This window comes from Ictalurus furcatus, chromosome 13, assembly GCF_023375685.1.
Source record: "Ictalurus furcatus strain D&B chromosome 13, Billie_1.0, whole genome shotgun sequence".
NCBI classification, from domain to species: domain Eukaryota; kingdom Metazoa; phylum Chordata; class Actinopteri; order Siluriformes; family Ictaluridae; genus Ictalurus; species Ictalurus furcatus.
In genome coordinates, this window is record NC_071267.1 from 9,867,330 (window position 1) to 9,886,236 (window position 18,907).

Genomic DNA, 18,907 nt, shown 5'->3' on the forward strand with positions numbered 1-18,907 from the left:
TCAAGCGATGATTGATTGGTATTAACGGGGACCAAAGTGTGCCAAAAAACATTCCCCACACCATTACACCACCTCCACCAGCCTGGACTGTAGATACAAGGCAGGTTGGATCCATGGATTCATGCTGTTGGCGCCAAATTCTGACCCTATCATCTGTGTACCTAAGCAGAAATCGAGATTCATCAGACCAGGCTACATTTTTCTAGTTTTGGTGAACCTGTGCTCACTGTAGCTTTCTTGGCTCACAGAACTGTAATCTGACGTGGTATTCTGCTGTTGTAGCTCATCTGCGTCAAGGTTTGACATGTTGTGCATTCTGAGATGCTTTTCTGCTCACCACAATTGTACAGAGCTGTTATCTGAATTACTGTAGCCTTTCTGTCAGCTCGAACCAGTCTGGCCGTTCTCCGTTGACCTCTCATCCGCAAAACTGGCGCTTACTGGATGTTTTTTCTTTATTGCACCATTCTTGAGTAAACTCTAAAGACTGTTGTGTGTGAAAATCCCCGGAGATCAGCAGTTGCAACTGCTGCAACATGATTGGCTGATTAGATAATTGCATGAACGTACAGATGTTCCTAATAAAGTGCTTAGTGAGTGTATAATGGGATGTATTCATTTGCACTGCTTTTTTAATAAACTAAAATTAACTAAAACATTTTTACTACAGATTTCCAGACTAGCCCTGTGTGCTTCTCCATGTACATTAATGCACAAAGTTGTAAATTGCTTTGTGGATTATTGCTTTTTCTCCCTTGACCGCCATCTGGATCTTTCCCCACTCCAACACACAGTGAATGACAACTTTAATAGGAACTAACGTCTGACTCTACTCTCTTTGACCCAGATCCGTCCCTCGGCGAAGACGGATGCTCCTTCATCACCGTGGCCAAGTTCGTGCTCGAGTGTGTAACTCGGATGCCTACACGAATCTGCAGGGAGCTGCTGCAACAGGTGCGGCATTGACCCATCGTGCACAGTTTAAAACTATAGAAAGGGTTTTCCACAAACAGGCATTCTGGGACATTTTAACAAGGTTGCAGTTTACAGTGTAACTCAAATGAGTGAGTGTTGTTCATGATCAACACTCACAGATAAACGTATTTATATTACTGGAAAGAAGAGTAGGACATATAGTAAGTGGATGAAGTAAGATGAATCTTTGGAAAAGACAAAAAAGCGAGAAATAAACAGTAACTGATATGTTCTCAAGATGACTTTTACCATATGTCAGTTTTACGTCGCATTACTGCGAACGTCCTATCAGACTGTTCACCTGGTAGATGCTTTTTATACTTATTATATAGTACATCTGCTATAACAAAGTGTGAGGCATTACTCTCTTTCCCTGCTGGCACCTTACAGTACTATCACAAAAACATTGCATTTCACAATATAGTTCAGCTTGAACTTTGTTCTATTGTAATAATTCGATTATCATCTAGGTGTTTCTGGAGCCGCTGTCTCGAGTGCTAGGCCAGGCCAGGTCTAAAACTGTCCTCCTGGACACAGCCAAGTCGGAGACAAGGTACCTCAACAAGCTCCATCAGCTGGGCATCCTGCTGGGCATCACTGAGTGGGTGAAGGACTTCCACACCAAACTCGTCTTACCCCCGACACCTGAGGTGCCCTCACAGGTTAGGCCAATCTCAGAGTAAAATTTCCACGATGCTACACATATAAATATCTTTGCCCAATATAATGGAGGTTAGTGTTTAAGTATGTAAGGAATAAAACATAATGCGGTGTGCTGTTATGGGAAAATAATCAGCACCACACTGCCTATACCACAACACTTTATTTATTAAAATGTGCAAGAAGACAAAAATTTCAGCTTGTCAGGTTGCTGAGGCTACGTCCATGTAAACCCGGATAAATCTGAAAACGCATCTTTTTCTCTACGCTTTGGCCCCCCGTTCACACCGAGCCGGCGTTCATGTCCAGCGAAAACTGAGCTTTTCGAAAACGCCCTCCCAAGTGGATACATTTGAAAACGCCGTTTTTTTGCATTAAAGGGTAGACTGAAAAAAACCCCCCAAGATATTCAAAAACGACGGCGTATTTTTAGTCATGTGACGCAGTCAAGTGACCCATTCAACTCAGAAGAAACAAGACGATGTTGTACTGCAGTTGTTGTGCCTGCTGTACAGTTTGATGGCTTTGTTAAAGTTTAATGTCACTTTGTACAACCTTCAGATTCGCTTTTATATAAACCCCCGACGGAAATGACGCAGGCCAAAGCTTCTTACGTTTTGACGCGTGCGAGGTATAGGGATGTAAGCGTTTTCACACGTTTCGGTGCAGACGAGTAATTTTTGGAAAATATATCACAAGCTATATACTATATATATGCAGTATATTACGGCACTGATTTGCGGGTGTTAATTACCTTCCCTGCAGAACCTGCCAGCTGACTCTATGAGTGACGTGTCCTCTGTGTTGAGTCTGGCTGACGGTGAGGATTTGTTGGAAGACTCTGTGCTCAGCTCTTTCTCCACTCCCAAAGCCTTTCAGCAGGGTGAGCTTTGCTCCAAGTGCTTCAGAGTATTTTTTACTCTCCACTTCAGTAGAGTAGAGTAGTGCTGTAACGTTTGCTCTCTGTACACGCAGATATTAATGGCAGCACCAGGGACGATGCCGAGGATGACGCAGATGATGAAGATCTCTTTGAGCTGGCATCAGAGAAGAACGAGGAGGTAAACAGCAGCGTTGACAGCAGAGAGGAGGATGAGGAGGCCGAAGGTGTAGAAGAGCCTCCTGAAGCACAGTCGGACGCGGACGACCCTGTTAGTGAGCAGCTCAGCCAGCAGAGGGCCATCGTCGAGGACATCAGGTTCACCCACTTCCAGTCTTTTAATGAATTTGATTTTTAGCTTCCCCTGCAAACGTTAATCGAAATCCAAGCATGAGTTCAGTTATTCAGGCTATATCTATATACAGTCAGGTCTATAAGTATATGTGCGTAATTGTATGTCAACATTTGTACAAATACATTAAGGAAACTGGTTTAAATTTATTTACATCTCAGTTAACAATTTCAATCTGAACAACTGATCTATTTTTTTTTCAATTTAGTGTTAATATATTTTTGTTTAACGTTTAGTTTTAATAATGTTAATTATACCGATGGATTAAAACTGCACAAAAAAATGAAAATATCTTGAATATAGCCTGTTTTAGCTAGTGTTGGCGATTACAGATTACAATAGATTACAATAAACTACTGAAGTTTGTTACAGTTTATTACAATAAACTATAAAGTTTGAAATAATATTTCAAACTTTATTCTTTTGACAGAACATTTTGCTTATGTCACATGTTTATTTCTTGAAAGAAGCCAAAATGTGTGTCAATAGAATAAGACATTTTCAAGTTTGAAATTAATACAGTGCGCCATATGGCCAAAGGTTTTGGACACCTGACCATCACACCCATATCTGCTTGTTGAACATCTCATTCCAGATTTATTCCCCCTTTATTGTTAATAACCTCCGCTCTTCTGGGAAGGCTTTCCACTAGATTTTGAAGCGTGGCTGTGGGGATGTGTGATCATTCAGCCACAAGAGCATTAGTGAGGTCAGGCGCTGATGTTCGGAGAGGAAGCCTGGTGAGCAGTCAGTGTTCCAGTGCATCCCAAATGTGTTCAGTGTGGTTGAGGCCACTCGAGCTCTAAGCTTGGCAAACCAGGTTTTCATGGAGCTCGCTTTGTGCATAGGGACATTGTCCTGCTGGAACAGGTTTGGATCTCTTAGTTCCAGTGAAGGGAAGGTGTAATGCTACAGCACACAAAGACATCCTATACAATTGTGCTTTCAGTAGTTTGAAGGAAGACCCACATATAGTGCAATGGTCAGGTGTCCACAAACCTTTGGCCATATAGTGTATGTCTTTTCTTCTATTTGTTATCTGATAACCTCACAAAGAAAACTATTTAACAACTTTTCCTTTATACAAGACATCATGTTTGCAGTGTATCTGTGCCTGCATTGTACAGTGTGCTAATTTAAAGGATTCCCACAGCACACACACTTTTCCCACTAGTCATTTTCCACAGAAATTTCCCATAAATGTTCATTAATCTGCATTTTACTTTATTTCAGTTACTATTTTTTTTTAAAATGTTGTTTTAGTTTCCATTAACTAAAGATCCTGTCTCTTGCTATCTGTGTTTTGAATATTCTTCTTCAAAGCTGTTACACACAGCAGACAGATGATATTCATTTAAGGAAATATTTATAATATTCCACCTTCTTTCTGCTGAAACTCCTTCAAACCTGCCTCTGATTGTCCTGTGTTCCGTTTAGGAAAAATGAGTTTGGTGTGGGAGTGGAGCTGAATGAAGCAGGTCAGAACCTGATGAAGAAGCAACAGGCGAGGCTCGGCCGCAGTCTTGAACGCCTCTCCACTGAACTCTACAGCAAAGACACACACTTTGTTCTGGAGCTCATTCAGGTTTGACTGCTAGAACATCACGCTTCCTGCTGGGAAGTGCAAGAGTGTAATTCATGTTGAGATGAGCGCATACTAGAATGTCTTCTCGTATTCTCTTGATAACACAGTGTAAATACGTCATCGGGCTTACGTTTACATTTACATTTATTCATTTAGCTTTCATCCAAAGCGACTTACAAATGAGGAAATATAAGCAAAGCGTTATATCATGCCGAGAACAATACAAGTAGTGCTACTATGCAAGATCTTTTAATTGAGTTCTAGAAAAGCAAAGTGCGCAGAGTAGAGGTGTAAGAGCCAGAGTAAGTTTTTTTATTATTTGTATTTTTATATATTTAGTTTTCTGGTCTTGTTTTATTCTGATAGTTATTAAGCTGTGTATCATCTTATGTTTTTTTTTAAATTTTTATTATAGTTTAAGGCACCTAATAAATGGTGTGCTGTGAAATCACTGTGCTTTATCTGTGCACAGAATGCTGACGATAACAGCTACGCACTAGATAGAAAGGAGGATCCCGCTTTGGCCTTCGTAGTGCAGAAAGACTGCATCACCATTTTAAACAACGAGTGCGGCTTCGAGGAGAAGAACATGCGAGCTATCTGTGACGTGGGGAAGAGCACTAAGGGAAGACATACTTGTGGATACATAGGTAAGCAACGTGCCAGTTCCATGCCAGCTCAAAGTATAGGCGCTTAATTAATCGTCATTCAAATGTCATAGATGCTTAAAGCTGCAGTACTGAACCTTTGCCTCTCTATCGCCATCTCTGTTTGAAACACGAAACTGCAAGTTGCTTGCTGATTTATTTATTTATTTATTTATTTATTTATTTATTTATTTATTTATACATACGTGGGTTGTGCTTTGGCACTGCTCCTCTGCTCGGATGAATCTGATGTTTTGAGGTATTCGTGTAGGTTGTATATTAGCTCTAATTCTTGACAACAGAGGTGGTGGAGGATACGGGTTTCTTGGAGTAGAGGTGAGTTGCTCTCTATTATAGCTAGCAGAAAGTAAGTGCAATTTACCATATTGACCATAGCAAAAAACAGCAACAACAACAAAACAACACAGGAAATCCAATACCTAGCTGAATCAAGTGAACAAGTGCACTCATGTTAGCTAGCTACCTATTGAGCCACTAAAATGTCTTATTTGTTCAACAGAAAAAAAAGCCATCGCGGCAATCCTTTCAGATTCAAAAATTAACCTTCAGTTCTTGGAGTTTTCACCACCTCTGAAAAGCCATGACGATATTTATTCTCAAAGATTAACAAACATTTTTGTTCATTTTTAACGAGCAAAAAAAGGTTAGATTCTTCAGCTTTAAATAATCAACAATTCACGTCAAGCTTCATTCTTTTCCCCAAGAATAAATCACTTCTAGAAATCATAGAAAAGCACTGCCGGGGCAGGGGGGGATTATGACTTTCCCAGCCACATGACACGCTTGTGCAGAGGCCATGGCTTAGACATGTTCTGCATGTTTTTGTACAGGGTGTCCCAAAAATCTCCATACTTTTAGAAGTATGAATTTAACACCTTTTAGCAAAATGTAACTTTATTTACAAAACATCCTCTACATGATTGCCATTTCTTAGCGAACACGGCTCTGGCTCCCAGTTCGGCGACAGTGTCGTGTGTGATGTGTTTGTAATATTTCCTGTGAAAGTCCATCGCAACATTGTGAAAGCTTCCCCATCCAGCCTTGAGAATGATTACAGTGTTTTCTTCTTCTTTTTTTTTCAGTGGCATTCTTAAAGGCTATCTGAATAAAATATATCATATAAACTAAGTATGGACAATTTTGGGAGTGTTCATTTCAACCCTTTTAATGGAGACTTTTGGGCCACACTGTACTTGTAAGAATAAGAAAAATCAAACTAACTGCACAATGAATGTGTATTTTATGGGGTTTATACTAAGAAACCTGTGAAAGAAAGAAAAATGTGCTTTCCATTGCCATGTTTTCAATCTCACATTGTCTTTAAGATGCCTAAAAATACCTCATTGTCCCTCTTTTTCAGTTTAATACTTTTTCATTGTAAAACAATTTTTTTTTTTTCCATACAGGGCAGAAAGGCATTGGCTTTAAATCGGTTTTTAAAGTCACAGACTGTCCTGAGATCCACTCCAACGACTTCCATATCAAATTTGACAAGGCCAGCGGCCCCATGGGATACATCCTGCCTCACTGGGTGGAGGAGGAGAGGCCCGTGCCCTCTGTTGCCAAGGAGATAGCTGAGAAAAGGTTTCTATTTAAACTCAAGATATTGCAGTGTGTACTCTGACTAAATGTTCATACTTATTTTATGCTTAGTATATGCTACACACTGCACACAGCTAAATACTTACATGTAGTATTTAACACAATAACACAGGCAAATAGTTTTTTGTGGCCTCTGTGCCTGTCAATCACAGTAGCGAAGGCGTATCCTCTGTTCTTGATGTAGAATAAATCTAAGTAGACATGTCCAAGTTAATTTTGACATCCTGAACTTATCCCATCCCTTGCTCTTCCCATAAAGCTGGACCACAAAGATCTTCCTGCCTCTTCGATCAGAGAGCTACCAGACCAAAAACCTTTTCCACGACGTGCACCCATCTCTCCTGCTCTTCCTCCACCGTCTCCGCTCCATCTCTATCTACAGTGAGGTGAGCACGGCTTTGTCATTGTCGCCGCTGCGCAGAATAAAAATCAGATCTAAACGAGGAAGGCTCATGTTGTGTGTTTGGATTGCGAGACAGGCTGAGAAGAGAGTGGTGTCCATGACGAGACGAGATCTGAGTAACAACATGCTGGAGGTGGAGCACACGGGTGGTGTGGAGCGCTGGCTGGTCATCAAGAAAGTACTCTGTCCTAAGATGGTGAGGGACACACTCACACACACACACACACACACACACACACACAGACAGACAGTATTCACTTACTAATGCTGTTTTTTCCCCCTATTTATAATGAGAGTGTGCCTGTACTCCTTCTGAGAGACTAGGCCTATTTTCCAACTTTTCTTGACAGGGTTTTATTCAGGTTTTTGAAAATGTTCCAGTGGTCTGGGGCTGTGTATGTCTTGTAAGTGTTGTACAGCTTGCACCTGATGGACATCTTATTTCCATCTCATTAAAATAGCAATATGGTCTTACTAACATGGGGAGCTGAATTCATTTCCTTTGTCTTGAGACCTTTTTTTTTGAATGTTCGCAGCCTGGTGATGTGTTTCTGGACGTCTATTTCCAGATGATTCTCTCTGTAATCCTATTTCTATACTCATTTTCACAAGGAAATTGGTTGGTGGGGAGGAACAATTTCTCCTTCATTATAACTGTGCAGTCTTGAGCACTCTTCACTGATTGCTTTGCTCCCTAACTACACAGTGTTGTTTCAATCTGCCTTTTCATTGCAGGTTGAATAATCTTTCTGTGTGTGTGTGTGTGTGTGTGTGTGTGTGTGTGTAGATTAAGGTGGATGTGGAATCTACAGAGCTAGCTCTTGCCTTCCAGCTCAGTAATGGCTCTGAGGGTGACATGAAGGTTCAGCCTCGGCAGCAGCCCGTCTTCGCCTTCCTGCCCCTGCGAAGCTTCGGCTTCCGCTTCATCGTCCAAGGTCTGACTTCGCTCCCATATTCCTTCACTCAGATTATATCGACTGCTTTTTTATGTAGTGTTGAAACAGTGAAGCTGAAATAAGGCTACTTGGTATTTTGGATCAACATTTGGAGAAATGGTGCCATTGTTCTCCCAAGTGGTACAGCAGATAAGTGTTCACCCTATAGTCTAGAGACCGTGAGTTCGAATCCCGATGATGCCACAGCCGTCCGTGGTCAAGTGTCCAAGACAGCAAAATTGGCCATGCTCTCTGGGTGGCAAAATTGACCTGTCAGTCAGGGTGACACTAGCCAGTCTTGGGTATCTGTGAGCTCATGTATGCAGAAGAGGGCAGATAGTGTGTTACACTGCCCTGTGATGCAGCAGTTCAAAAAGATGAGGAAGCATGTGATGGTCTTCACCCTCCCTGGTTGTTAGCTGCTGTATGATTAGGGGAGAGCAAGGTGATTGGTGGGAATCGGCGAAAACCAAAATTAGGGAGAAAATTGGTGGAGAATGTTGACATTTTGCACTTTCCTCTACTGGGAAAATTCATAGTCTATTTTTGTGGCCTGAAAATGTGAGTAACAAAAACAAATACAATCTGAATAAGACTAAAGTGGTGTGGCACGTGTTAAATACAGTTGCATCCTAAAGAATTATGGGTTTACTTACAGTGTATTGATTATTTTTATAAGTTTATTTCTCACCAATTGGATGGCAGTAATGCACCATTCGTATACAGACAGGAATGTAAATGAGAAAAAACATCAATCGTGTCAATGTGTTATATGAGAAACTATGTAAAGCTGTGCTTCTTTTCCCGGGGTCTTTGCAGGAGATTTTGACATTCCTTCTTCTAGAGAGGATGTTGATAGAGACAGTTCCTGGAATCAGTGGCTCCGGTCTGAAATCCCCCAACTCTTCCTGCAAGCCATGGATGTTTTCAGTGTAAGCACAGAGTGGCATAGAATGAGACTATGGACTGTAATATATACCATACCATACTATATATATAGACGGCTGACAAATTAAAGGATAAACTGGTGGTTCTGTTATGCCTGTAGGGGGCATATATTTAGTCGGCATGGTTTGCATCCACTTGTCCCCTTAGAGTGAAGGGTCACTGCAAATCAATGAGTTCTTCTTACTGACTGATCACCCTTATCCTATGAAACATATCTATCTTGATAGCAGTGACATTGTCACCATCCACATGACACAAGGGCTCACTGAGTCGTTTATCAAGGATGTAAATCAAATGCTATGGCCTTCACAGTCATCATATTTCAGTCCATTTGAGGTGTTAAAGTCATATTTTAGACCGCGCTCTCCACCATCGTCTTCAAAACACTAATTAAGAGACCTTGCCAAGGCACACTGAAGCTGTTCTGTTAGTTAACGGTGGCTCAACACCTTACGAACATGTTTTATTTTGTTTTTCTTTTAATTTGTCACCCAATCTTTATATCATTAAAAACACGAGTGGTGGCTTAGCGGTTAAGGCTCTGGGTTACTGTTCAGAAGGTCGGGGGTTCAAGCACCAGTACTGCCAAGCTGCCACTGTTGGGCCCTTGAGCAAGGCCCTTAACCCTCTCTGCTCCAGGGGCACTGTATCATGGCTGACCCTGCGCTCTGACCCCAACTTCCTAGCAATCTGGGGTATGCGAAGAAAAGAATTTCACTGTACTGTGACCAATAAAGACTCATTAACATTATTATATATGTCACATGTCATTTGAAATTTGCATATGACTTGCAAATGTTTCCTTAGATTTATATGATTAATGCACAACTGTTTTCAAAAACGTTACAGAGTCACCCCGAGTTTAATGGGCTGCAGGGACTCTGCCAATTCTTGCAGTATATCCCCCAGCCTAGTGAAATCCTGGACTTTTTCAACCCTGTGGCCAAACAGATCATCCAGCTGCTGAAGGGGAAACCCTGCCTTCCAGCCAAGATGGACAGCAGTGAGTCTGCACTGCATGCACTTTCACTCGAGCACTGTCTGAGTCTTCATGTTTGTACGCTTTAAGCATTTGAGAACAGAGGGCAGGATTGAAAATCCTTGCAGTTTCGCACCAGGTGACCTGAATAGGTGTCATAGATGTGAATCACACACAGAAGTTCACTACTAGATAGATTTTAATTCAAAATGGCCTGCATGACTGAAAATAGATTAAATAAAAGTTTGCTTTTTAAAATTTTTTTTTATTTTCTAAAAAATTTTATTTCTAAAAAAAAATCTCTGGTGTTGCAGAGGGTAGAGTGGAATTCAAGCTACCTTCACAGGTGGCTGTGTGCCAGGACCCGCTGTTCCAGGACGTGATCGGAGGAGAGGAGCTGTGTAGGCACCTGAACCTGTCATACCTTCACCCTGCACTGCAGTCATCACTGTCATCTTCTCTTCTCACTGCTCTGGGTGTCCAGCGGCTGAAGGCTCCTAACATCACCACCGTCATCTGTGCAATGGCCAAGAGTCTCGCACAAGAGGGTGATATTCACTCAGGTATAACAGCTCACAGGGGCTGAGCGCCAACTCTGTTGTATGTTTCGAATTTAAATGCACACATAAAGAGAGTTTCTTTTTTTTTTGCTTGAGTTCTGAGTATTGTTCCTCCAGATGCCAGTCTGAAAAAGCTGGCCAAGCTGCTGGCGTGTAATTTCCGTGCTCTGGAATCCGAATACAACGAGGTGGATAACCTCCTTCAGGCCCTCCGAGATGTTCCCATGATCCCTCTGGCAGATGGCCGTGTGGTGGCTCTCAGCACAGAGGGTGTTTTCTTTCCTCTCAGTGAGGAGACTCACAAAGGTACGACCAAAATAAGCTCACCATCCCATTCTAACCTGCACAGTCAATAGCAATTAAAATAATTACATGCTGCTTTGTTTCCTTGCTGGCTTCACTGCTGTTTCTGTAATCAGACTCATTTTAAGCACCTGTCTTTCAGCTCAACTTTATTTACATGCTACCATTAGTCTGGACTTTATCTGAATTTTCTACTTGATCAGAATTTTAAACACATTTGTGTAAATGTAGTGAATAAACAGATCCTGAATGAATTAAATGAGTAATCATGGACACTAGAGCAGTGAACGCAAGCATGACATTGGTGCTCATACCGTTCTACTTCTCTATGAGATGACATTGTTAACTGTATGTGTATTGGCTGTCAAATACAGTAAGTCCTGAAAGATGGTGTATTCTCCGGAAAAAGCAAGAGAGGTTTATAAAGAAGAAAGGTGGCAGGTCAGGCTGTGGCTAAAAGCAAAGACCAGATGAATTAAATATTAACGCTTGTGTTTAAGATCAGGCCAGCGTCACTGGAAGTGGGTCATAGGCGCTCATGTGCAGTGAAAACCGCACCCCCTCATGCAACACTGTTTCATCTCTATTATCACAGGCCTGGATGCTCTGTACAAGGACCTGAGCATCGTGGAGCCGCGGCTGCTGGCGTGTCTGGATAAGTTGGGTAACTCTCAGGTGCGCGAGCTGCTCTGTAGGCTGCAGGTTCATGAGCTGGAGCCCAAAGTGGTGCTGCAGAAGCACATCTACCCCATACTGAAGAATGCTGCTTGGAAGGTCAGAACACATCCTACACACTTATACAAAGCATCATGCGATGGTCTGATTTGTTTGTGTTGCGAAAGAGAGCGATGTCTTGGATTTTAGGACGTAATGGTTGTTCCAACGTTTAGGTAAGGAATAAACCACAACAGGGTGTGCGGTTCTAGGAAAATAATGTTTTTGATTATTTTCCACTAACTGCACGTCCTGATGTGGGTTTTTTTTTGTGATGCACAGTGCCACAGAGCAACTCTACAGAAATCCAGATATAAAATTTGAATTTAAGTTTATCCTTAATGAGCAATGCAAACGCGATGGTGGCAGGGAAACACTCCCCGAGGTGACAAGAAGAGACGCATCGAAGTTTTAATCCATTTATAAATCTATTGAATATTGTGTAAAGTCTGAGAAATAAGTCCACTTATATTAATAGCAGCTATAAACAGTCATTCTCTCACCAGCTTCTCTCTTTCTTTTTACTTTCAAATAGCGTGACAAAAAAATGACGCTTGTCATGTTACCGAGACTCCGCAAAGCCTGTGTCGGAAAACTTAAACGAACTTCTGACTGTTACAAGTACTGACACTGGAGACTCCTTCCAAAAAAGCTCATTAATATAAAATTTGCCTTGAAACGGTTACAGAAAAGAATTCACCACCTTCTGACCAATCAGAATGAAATATCCAACAGTGCTATAGTATATGCTTTTATAATGAACGTTGAAAATGTTAATAATTATTCATCTCTACTTCCAATCAAATACTGATATTAAGAATGAAGATATGAAAATGTGAATGTGAAGCAGAACATACATTAAGCTCAATTAACATTGACGTTATTATTATTATTATTATTAGTAGTAGTAGTAGTATTAATATTCACAATGGTTTCCATCCACAGGAAAAGTCGAAGGACATCACTGTCAGCTACCTGGTGTTTATCAAAGAGCATTCGCAGGAGCAAGACTACAGAGTGCTAAGGGAAGCTATCCCCGTACTCACCAACAAGGGTTTCCTCTGCCCCGGACAGAGCAAAGTGCAGTTCTCTGAAGATTACGGGAACATCGACCTACCCAACAAACTGCCTGGTAAATACCACAGCCTGTCAGCCTGTGTTTGTATGCCAAACAGTAATACTCCTACTCGTACATATGGCACTATACTTGATGAAACTGTTTGGCACTATATCCCTGACCATCTGTGAGTCATGGTTCACCCATCGCCATGTGTGTATTACTGTGGACGAAGCTTTTTTTTTTTCCCCCACTGTGGGTCCATCACACTTGCAAAAAAAAAAAAAAGATAAAAATATGTTTAAAAGAGAAAGATGACCATATTCTAAAATAATTTGTCAGAAATTTCAGCTAGGTACTGTAATCTATAGTATATTCACAGCACAAGACCCATACACTATTAAAAAGCTACATGATCAAATTTCTGAAGCAAATTAAAACAGTGGCTTTTTGGACACGAGCCAAATGCAGATAGAACCTTACTGTTCTGGGTTTTTTTTCTGGCTGTTTCTTATTAGGCTCAATCTCTCTCCGTCTAAAAGAATGAGATCTTTACAGTATTACTCAGTAAGGAGAGACATTTTTGTGTCCATTAAGGCAACATTATAATCATATATGCATTTAAGTCCGGTTTTCATTTTCTGAACGTACTCTCACAGTGAAACTGTTCCAGACTATGGCAGATAGAACCGTATGATCCTGAGGTCATGAACTATAAGAACAGTTTATGAAAAATAGTTCATTAGGAATGGGAGAGCATGGATGTTGGATGGATGTGTAAAAGCTTGGACCTGACTACATCTTGCTGTCCTCTTTTGTTTTTCTCGTTCCCATTCCATCTTCCTCTCTACCCCTCCGTCTCAGGTGTGGACTGGGTGCTGCTGGATTCATGCTACCTACGTGATGGAGATCTATCAGGATGGAGGGATTTCTTAACTGACCTCGGAGTGAGGGATCTTCTCATTTTTAGGAAAGAGAGACGCACCCTAAGAGACACAGAGCTGGTAAGAGGTCCAACCTGTTTAGCATGCCAGGGCGTTATTCCCTGTGTCCCAGGCCCCAGCATGTTGTTGAACGTTCTGAGGCAGCCAGATGAAGTAGTCCAGCAATCCAAAGATGTAGCCACATGACTGTCACAGGGTGGCAGCTTCCACCTTTATAATAAAGCTTGACCTCAAATCTTATCCCTGAGAGCTCTGCTATTATTCCTATGTAATAATTCATCCTTTTGATCTCGTTGATTGAAATCATTATTGTATGGTTGTAGGTAGTTTGCTTAAACCCCAGAGCTCAGAGTATTAAGAACTACAGAGCAGCTATTGCTAGGTCATTATGTTCATTCATTCATTATGCAGCCAAGTCGTCAAATTTTCTGTAAATGCAGCCATATCTTACATTAAAAAAAACAATGAGGTTTGTCGTTATAGGAAAATAATCAATGGCGGAGTGGTGTAATGAACACAAAGTTGATTATTTTCCAAAGTGTTTTATTCCTCTTGTACCACAGCAATTTACCATTTTTTTAAAATTTATATATGGAGTGCAGTTTTCTTTATTTTAAAATGGAAGGGTTTTCATTTCCAGACTTAGATTTTCCCACATAAAATCATGCATGGTACTGTATAGCGTGGACAATTTTACGGTCATGTATTCATGAAGGTAAACTGCTTTATGTCAGCCTACAGCACAGATCTAAGTAATCGCAGAGCAGTGATTAGTTACCCATAGAGCATTGCCAGACCTTTTGGTGATCAAACAAGGCATTAACTACACCTATCAATAAGCACGGATGTAATCCATTCATTACTCCCTCGGCATGTGTTAAACAAGTGATTGTCCCGGTGTTTCTGAAACCCAAATGAGTTGTTCTCATTTGCTGTAGTAATGTGTGTTTAGCAGGGATGACACTGGGAGAGGTGAAATGCCAGCAGAAATTATAGTATTCAGAGACATGCTGGATTTGCAGCGCTCGTGCGTCTGACCTACATTTCTGCAATTTGCTACGCTGCTTTGAAAAGAGCTTTAAGTGAGATTCTCTTCTGCATGCAAGTCAGTGTGAAATCGCTGCTTGCAGTGAGGAACCCATTCAGTGCTGTAACTGGAATGAAGGCTTCTTTAACACCTTAAATTCTTTTGTCGTTGCCTTATGGACTTTCTTTCCAGTCACATTCCCATACTGCTTTATTTAACTGCATCTGGAGCCCTAATAATGAAAACTAATATACAGAGTGTCCCAAAAGTCTCCGTACACAGGGGACTATGTTTACCAGCATAAAAAGTGTTCATTTCCCCTATGTATGAAGACACCCTGTATTGGGACACGCTGTATTAATAGAGAAATTTTATTCCGAAGGTCCCTTTTGAGTCGCAATAGTGGGTAAATGTGAAAGTACATTTAGGTTCAAGGTGCTGTCTCATAACAGCAAATAAAAAAATGTATAAACGTATAAAAATAAACGTGCAAAAATATGATCTTTAATAAAGAATAATCCAAAAAGCAGATGTACAAAAAAAATACAAAAATTTAACCCATTGAAATGTCAATATATTCTAGATAATATATGTTGTGTATATAATATATGTTTGTGTGTGTGTGTGTGTGTGTGTGTGTATATATATATATATATATATATATATATATATATGGTACAATTTGGTACAGCCTATACTACTTGGATAACATGTACAAAAGTCATACTGTAAGAATTATACCACCAAAACAACCAGGATTATTATTTTTATTCTTTTATTTTTTGCAAACTGTATATTTTGCTGTTACAGTTACATTCTCTGATTTTATTTCTGTTTATGTAGATGAAGTTCTCTTGAGTTATGTTTCATTTTTGTTTAATTTTTTCATTTACATTATATTTTTTATTATTTATTGTTGTTTTTTTAATACATTGTTTTGGTGTATCTGTGTTTGTAAGGACATTAATCGAGAAATTTCTGTAAGTTTTTATTAAACCAATTTGTTGCACTATTCTCTAATAATTTTGCTAAATTTTTTTTAAAATTATCTTTATTTTTACCTCCTTCCATCCTCTGTCATTTGTCAAGGCATCGAGCCCATGGGCAGCGGAGGCAGAGCTGTGGCCCAAAACTGCAGATAGACTGTATGTCGTAGAGGATCAGCAGTGTGAAGAGCTTTACTCACTCATAACGGCAGATCAGCTTCCCCATAATATCCAACTGCAGCAAAGACGAGCTCTGATCACCCTGCTGGAGAACAACTGGGACACGGGGTATGTCATATACACACACGCACGCACACACAATCTCATGAACATCTTCATAGTGTAGGATTACACACTGCTCTTCCTCACATAAGATTCTCATCACGCTTCCTCTATAAAAGACCTGTCTGTCAAGCTGCAGCTGACTGTGAAGCAAAGCCTTTCGTCTAGCCATTCGTCTTGTGGTCAGTCTGTTATTTCAGTCTCATATCTTTTTCCTTTCCAACCCTCTCTAGTCTATGTTCCTAAAATCTGATGGCCTGTATTCAGTGTGGAAACATGCTGAAATGCAGGTGGCTGGATGTTAATGGGGTCATTGTCACTGTATTATCCCTTTTGATCACATAAGCTTAGTTAAAATGCAAATACTAGAGCTCCTTGTCTGGGTCAGGGTGTGAAGCTCGCTGGATTTGTGCAATTTATTTAATGCATCCTTGTTTTTAGGTTTATTGTTGCATAAGCCAAATCTGGCCAGGGCTAACTGTGATAGAACTGGAGTTCATACAGTATTCAGAGTGATGATCCTTGGAGAGAAAGGTTGGGAAGATTCAGATTCACATGCCACAACATACTGCTGGTGTAAGAACAGAGTATCGTTTTAAAGGAATAGTACACTGTTTTTTTTTTTGTTGTTGTTGTTTTAAATCCTAATGTATAATGTGATGACCATTGCCTTTGCTGATTCTTTTGTCTTGCATTGGGAATCTAAGGGCAGTTGTTGAATTCCATCAATAAACTTTCAAAGTATATGACTATAAAACATCCATCCATCCATTTTTTCAAACTGCTTATCCTACACAGAGACTATCCGAGGGAGCTTGGGGTACAAGGTGGGAGACACCCTGTACAAGGTGCCAACCCATTGCAGGGCAAAATCAGCTTATAATGCGTGCCTTTGGACTGGGGGAGTACCCAGAGGAAACCCCCAAAGCACAGGCAAGCTCCGTGCACACAGGGCGGAGGCGGGATTTGAACCCCTTACCCCACAGGTGTGAGGCAAACGTGCTAACCACTAAGCCTCTGTGCCCTTCTACTATAAGACATCAATGGAAAAATTACAACCGTTGCACTTAAATGTCTTAGGATTAGACAGACATTCTGCTCACTGTATTTTTAACACATCCACAAATTCATCCCTCTGAAAAAGTAGTCCTGTTTCTGAATGGATACACGATACAGATTTAAAGCTTCATGTACAAAGACCTTTGACTTCAGAATGCATGGTTCACATACGCATGTGTTGATTCCCCTTTAACAGGCTTCCATTATGAGAGCGTTTCAAATAAATAGATTCTCTATGCTTCGTTTAGAAATCCTTCTCTGTGGTCACTGCTTGCGTGCTACATATGTGGTAGATAGAGATTGGGTTGAGAAATGCTGGAACGTTCTTTTACGACGGTTTCAACCCATTTAGGTTTCATGAACTGCTCCAACTCTTCATAACTGCCTTTGTAGAATTGTCAGTGCTGCTAGTCATTAAGGGTAATGACCAGGCACAACAACAGGTCTGGGATTCACTGTCTCGTTGTGCCAGCTCGCGCATCACCTCTTGGCCTCTCTGTGCTGCAGGATATGAGTCATCAAGCCATCCGAGCAGGACGAAACAGAGAAATGTTTTCTTATACCCCACAAATCTTCATCAAATATCTCATCAAGCAGATACTGGAAAGGAAAAGTTCTCTCTTGTGCCCTATATCCTGTGTTGCATCATATACTAGGTTGCTTGAATGGCTACATAAAAAAAATACAGCACAACAGGGCGTGTGGTAACAGTAAATCAGCCCTGGGATGTTGTGGTGAGTTACGGTTACCACCATGAAGTTGATTATTTGCCAATAACCGTACATCCTGAATTGTTTTATTCCTGTTATAACAGTAATTTAGGCTGATTGGCATCCATAAATTGTCCATAGTGTGACTGTGTTTGCGATTGTGCTCTGTGATGGGTTGCTATCCCATCCAGGGTGTCCTCTGCCTTGTGCCCCGAGTCCCCTGGGATAGGCTCCATGCTCCCGTGTGATCTTGTGTAGGATAGGCGGTACAGAATATGGATGGATGGGTGGATTAAATGTCCATCTATCCATTCAGGGTCATAGGGGGAGCCTGGAGCCTATCCCACGGCAACGGGGAAACCGTGGACAGGATGCCAACCTGTCGCAGGGCACAATTTCATACACATTCAGACACTATGGACAATTTGGAAATGCCAATCAGCCTACAACGCATGTCTTTGTACTGGGGGAGGAAACAGAGGTGGGATGCGAACCCTAAACCCCGGATGTGCGAGGCAAACATGCTTATCACTTACAGCTATAAACTATTTCTTTTCCTCTTAAAGTAAATTATTCATTCATTTTGAGTAACTGCTTTTATCCTGGTCAGGGTCATGGTTGGTCCAGAGCTTATCCCTGGGACACTGGGCACAATGTTGGAGAATTCACCCCTGAAGGAACGCCAGTCCATCACTCTGTTGAAGTTAATAAGACAGAAACAAAATGCAGCTTTAAATGTGACTGAGAAACCATAAAGCACTCTGTCCTGAAGACTTTCTTTGGTCTGAAAACATAATGGACCAGCCTGACCTTGGCTGTTACAAAGAGCTGACGCCACTAACCAATCAAAAACCAAGAAAGGCTTTAAAAGACATACATGCATGTTTTCTGTGTTTTCAGAGAGAAGTATGCTCAGTACCTCAGTGCTCAAGTGCTGGACAGCCAGGGCGGCACCCTAAGAGATGTCAAGTCCTCGTTTTACTACCACCTCACCCAGTTGGCATGGGTGCCTGCCTGCAAGCCCACACAGGACGGGAGAGGCATCATAGAGTATTTGATTCCAAACAAGGTGTATCTCTCTTCTGAGAAAGTGCACAGTCTCTTGGGCTCCCACGTCTATTACGTCAATCTGGATCCCAGCGAATTCTCCAGAGCTGTAGGTAAGCAAGTGTCGACACATCCTTCCGCTGTCCGAGTAAGAAAATGGACCGGATATGAGAGTATTTCCTAGAGGTTTGTCTTTTTCCAATTGGAAGATTAATGAGGACTGTTCTAACT

General features: G+C 41.1%; 1 protein-coding gene across 7 annotated transcripts in view; it reads left to right on the plus strand.

Annotated features, from left to right (window-relative positions):
- wu:fj29h11 (uncharacterized) overlaps nt 1-18,907 on the plus strand; it is a 50,286-nt gene that overhangs the window by 21,706 nt on the left and 9,673 nt on the right. For all 7 annotated transcript variants that reach the window (XM_053639074.1, XM_053639081.1, XM_053639079.1 and 4 more), the window contains 19 exons: nt 848-954; nt 1,446-1,637; nt 2,401-2,518; nt 2,611-2,833; nt 4,305-4,452; nt 4,925-5,102; nt 6,527-6,704; nt 6,982-7,108; nt 7,202-7,321; nt 7,913-8,060; nt 8,880-8,992; nt 9,858-10,011; nt 10,302-10,550; nt 10,665-10,853; nt 11,446-11,624; nt 12,510-12,696; nt 13,486-13,625; nt 15,682-15,866; nt 18,530-18,789. In XM_053639074.1, the coding sequence (XP_053495049.1) occupies nt 848-954; nt 1,446-1,637; nt 2,401-2,518; nt 2,611-2,833; nt 4,305-4,452; nt 4,925-5,102; nt 6,527-6,704; nt 6,982-7,108; nt 7,202-7,321; nt 7,913-8,060; nt 8,880-8,992; nt 9,858-10,011; nt 10,302-10,550; nt 10,665-10,853; nt 11,446-11,624; nt 12,510-12,696; nt 13,486-13,625; nt 15,682-15,866; nt 18,530-18,789 (3,195 nt within the window). The remainder of the gene's footprint in view (nt 1-847; nt 955-1,445; nt 1,638-2,400; nt 2,519-2,610; nt 2,834-4,304; nt 4,453-4,924; nt 5,103-6,526; nt 6,705-6,981; nt 7,109-7,201; nt 7,322-7,912; nt 8,061-8,879; nt 8,993-9,857; nt 10,012-10,301; nt 10,551-10,664; nt 10,854-11,445; nt 11,625-12,509; nt 12,697-13,485; nt 13,626-15,681; nt 15,867-18,529; nt 18,790-18,907) is intronic.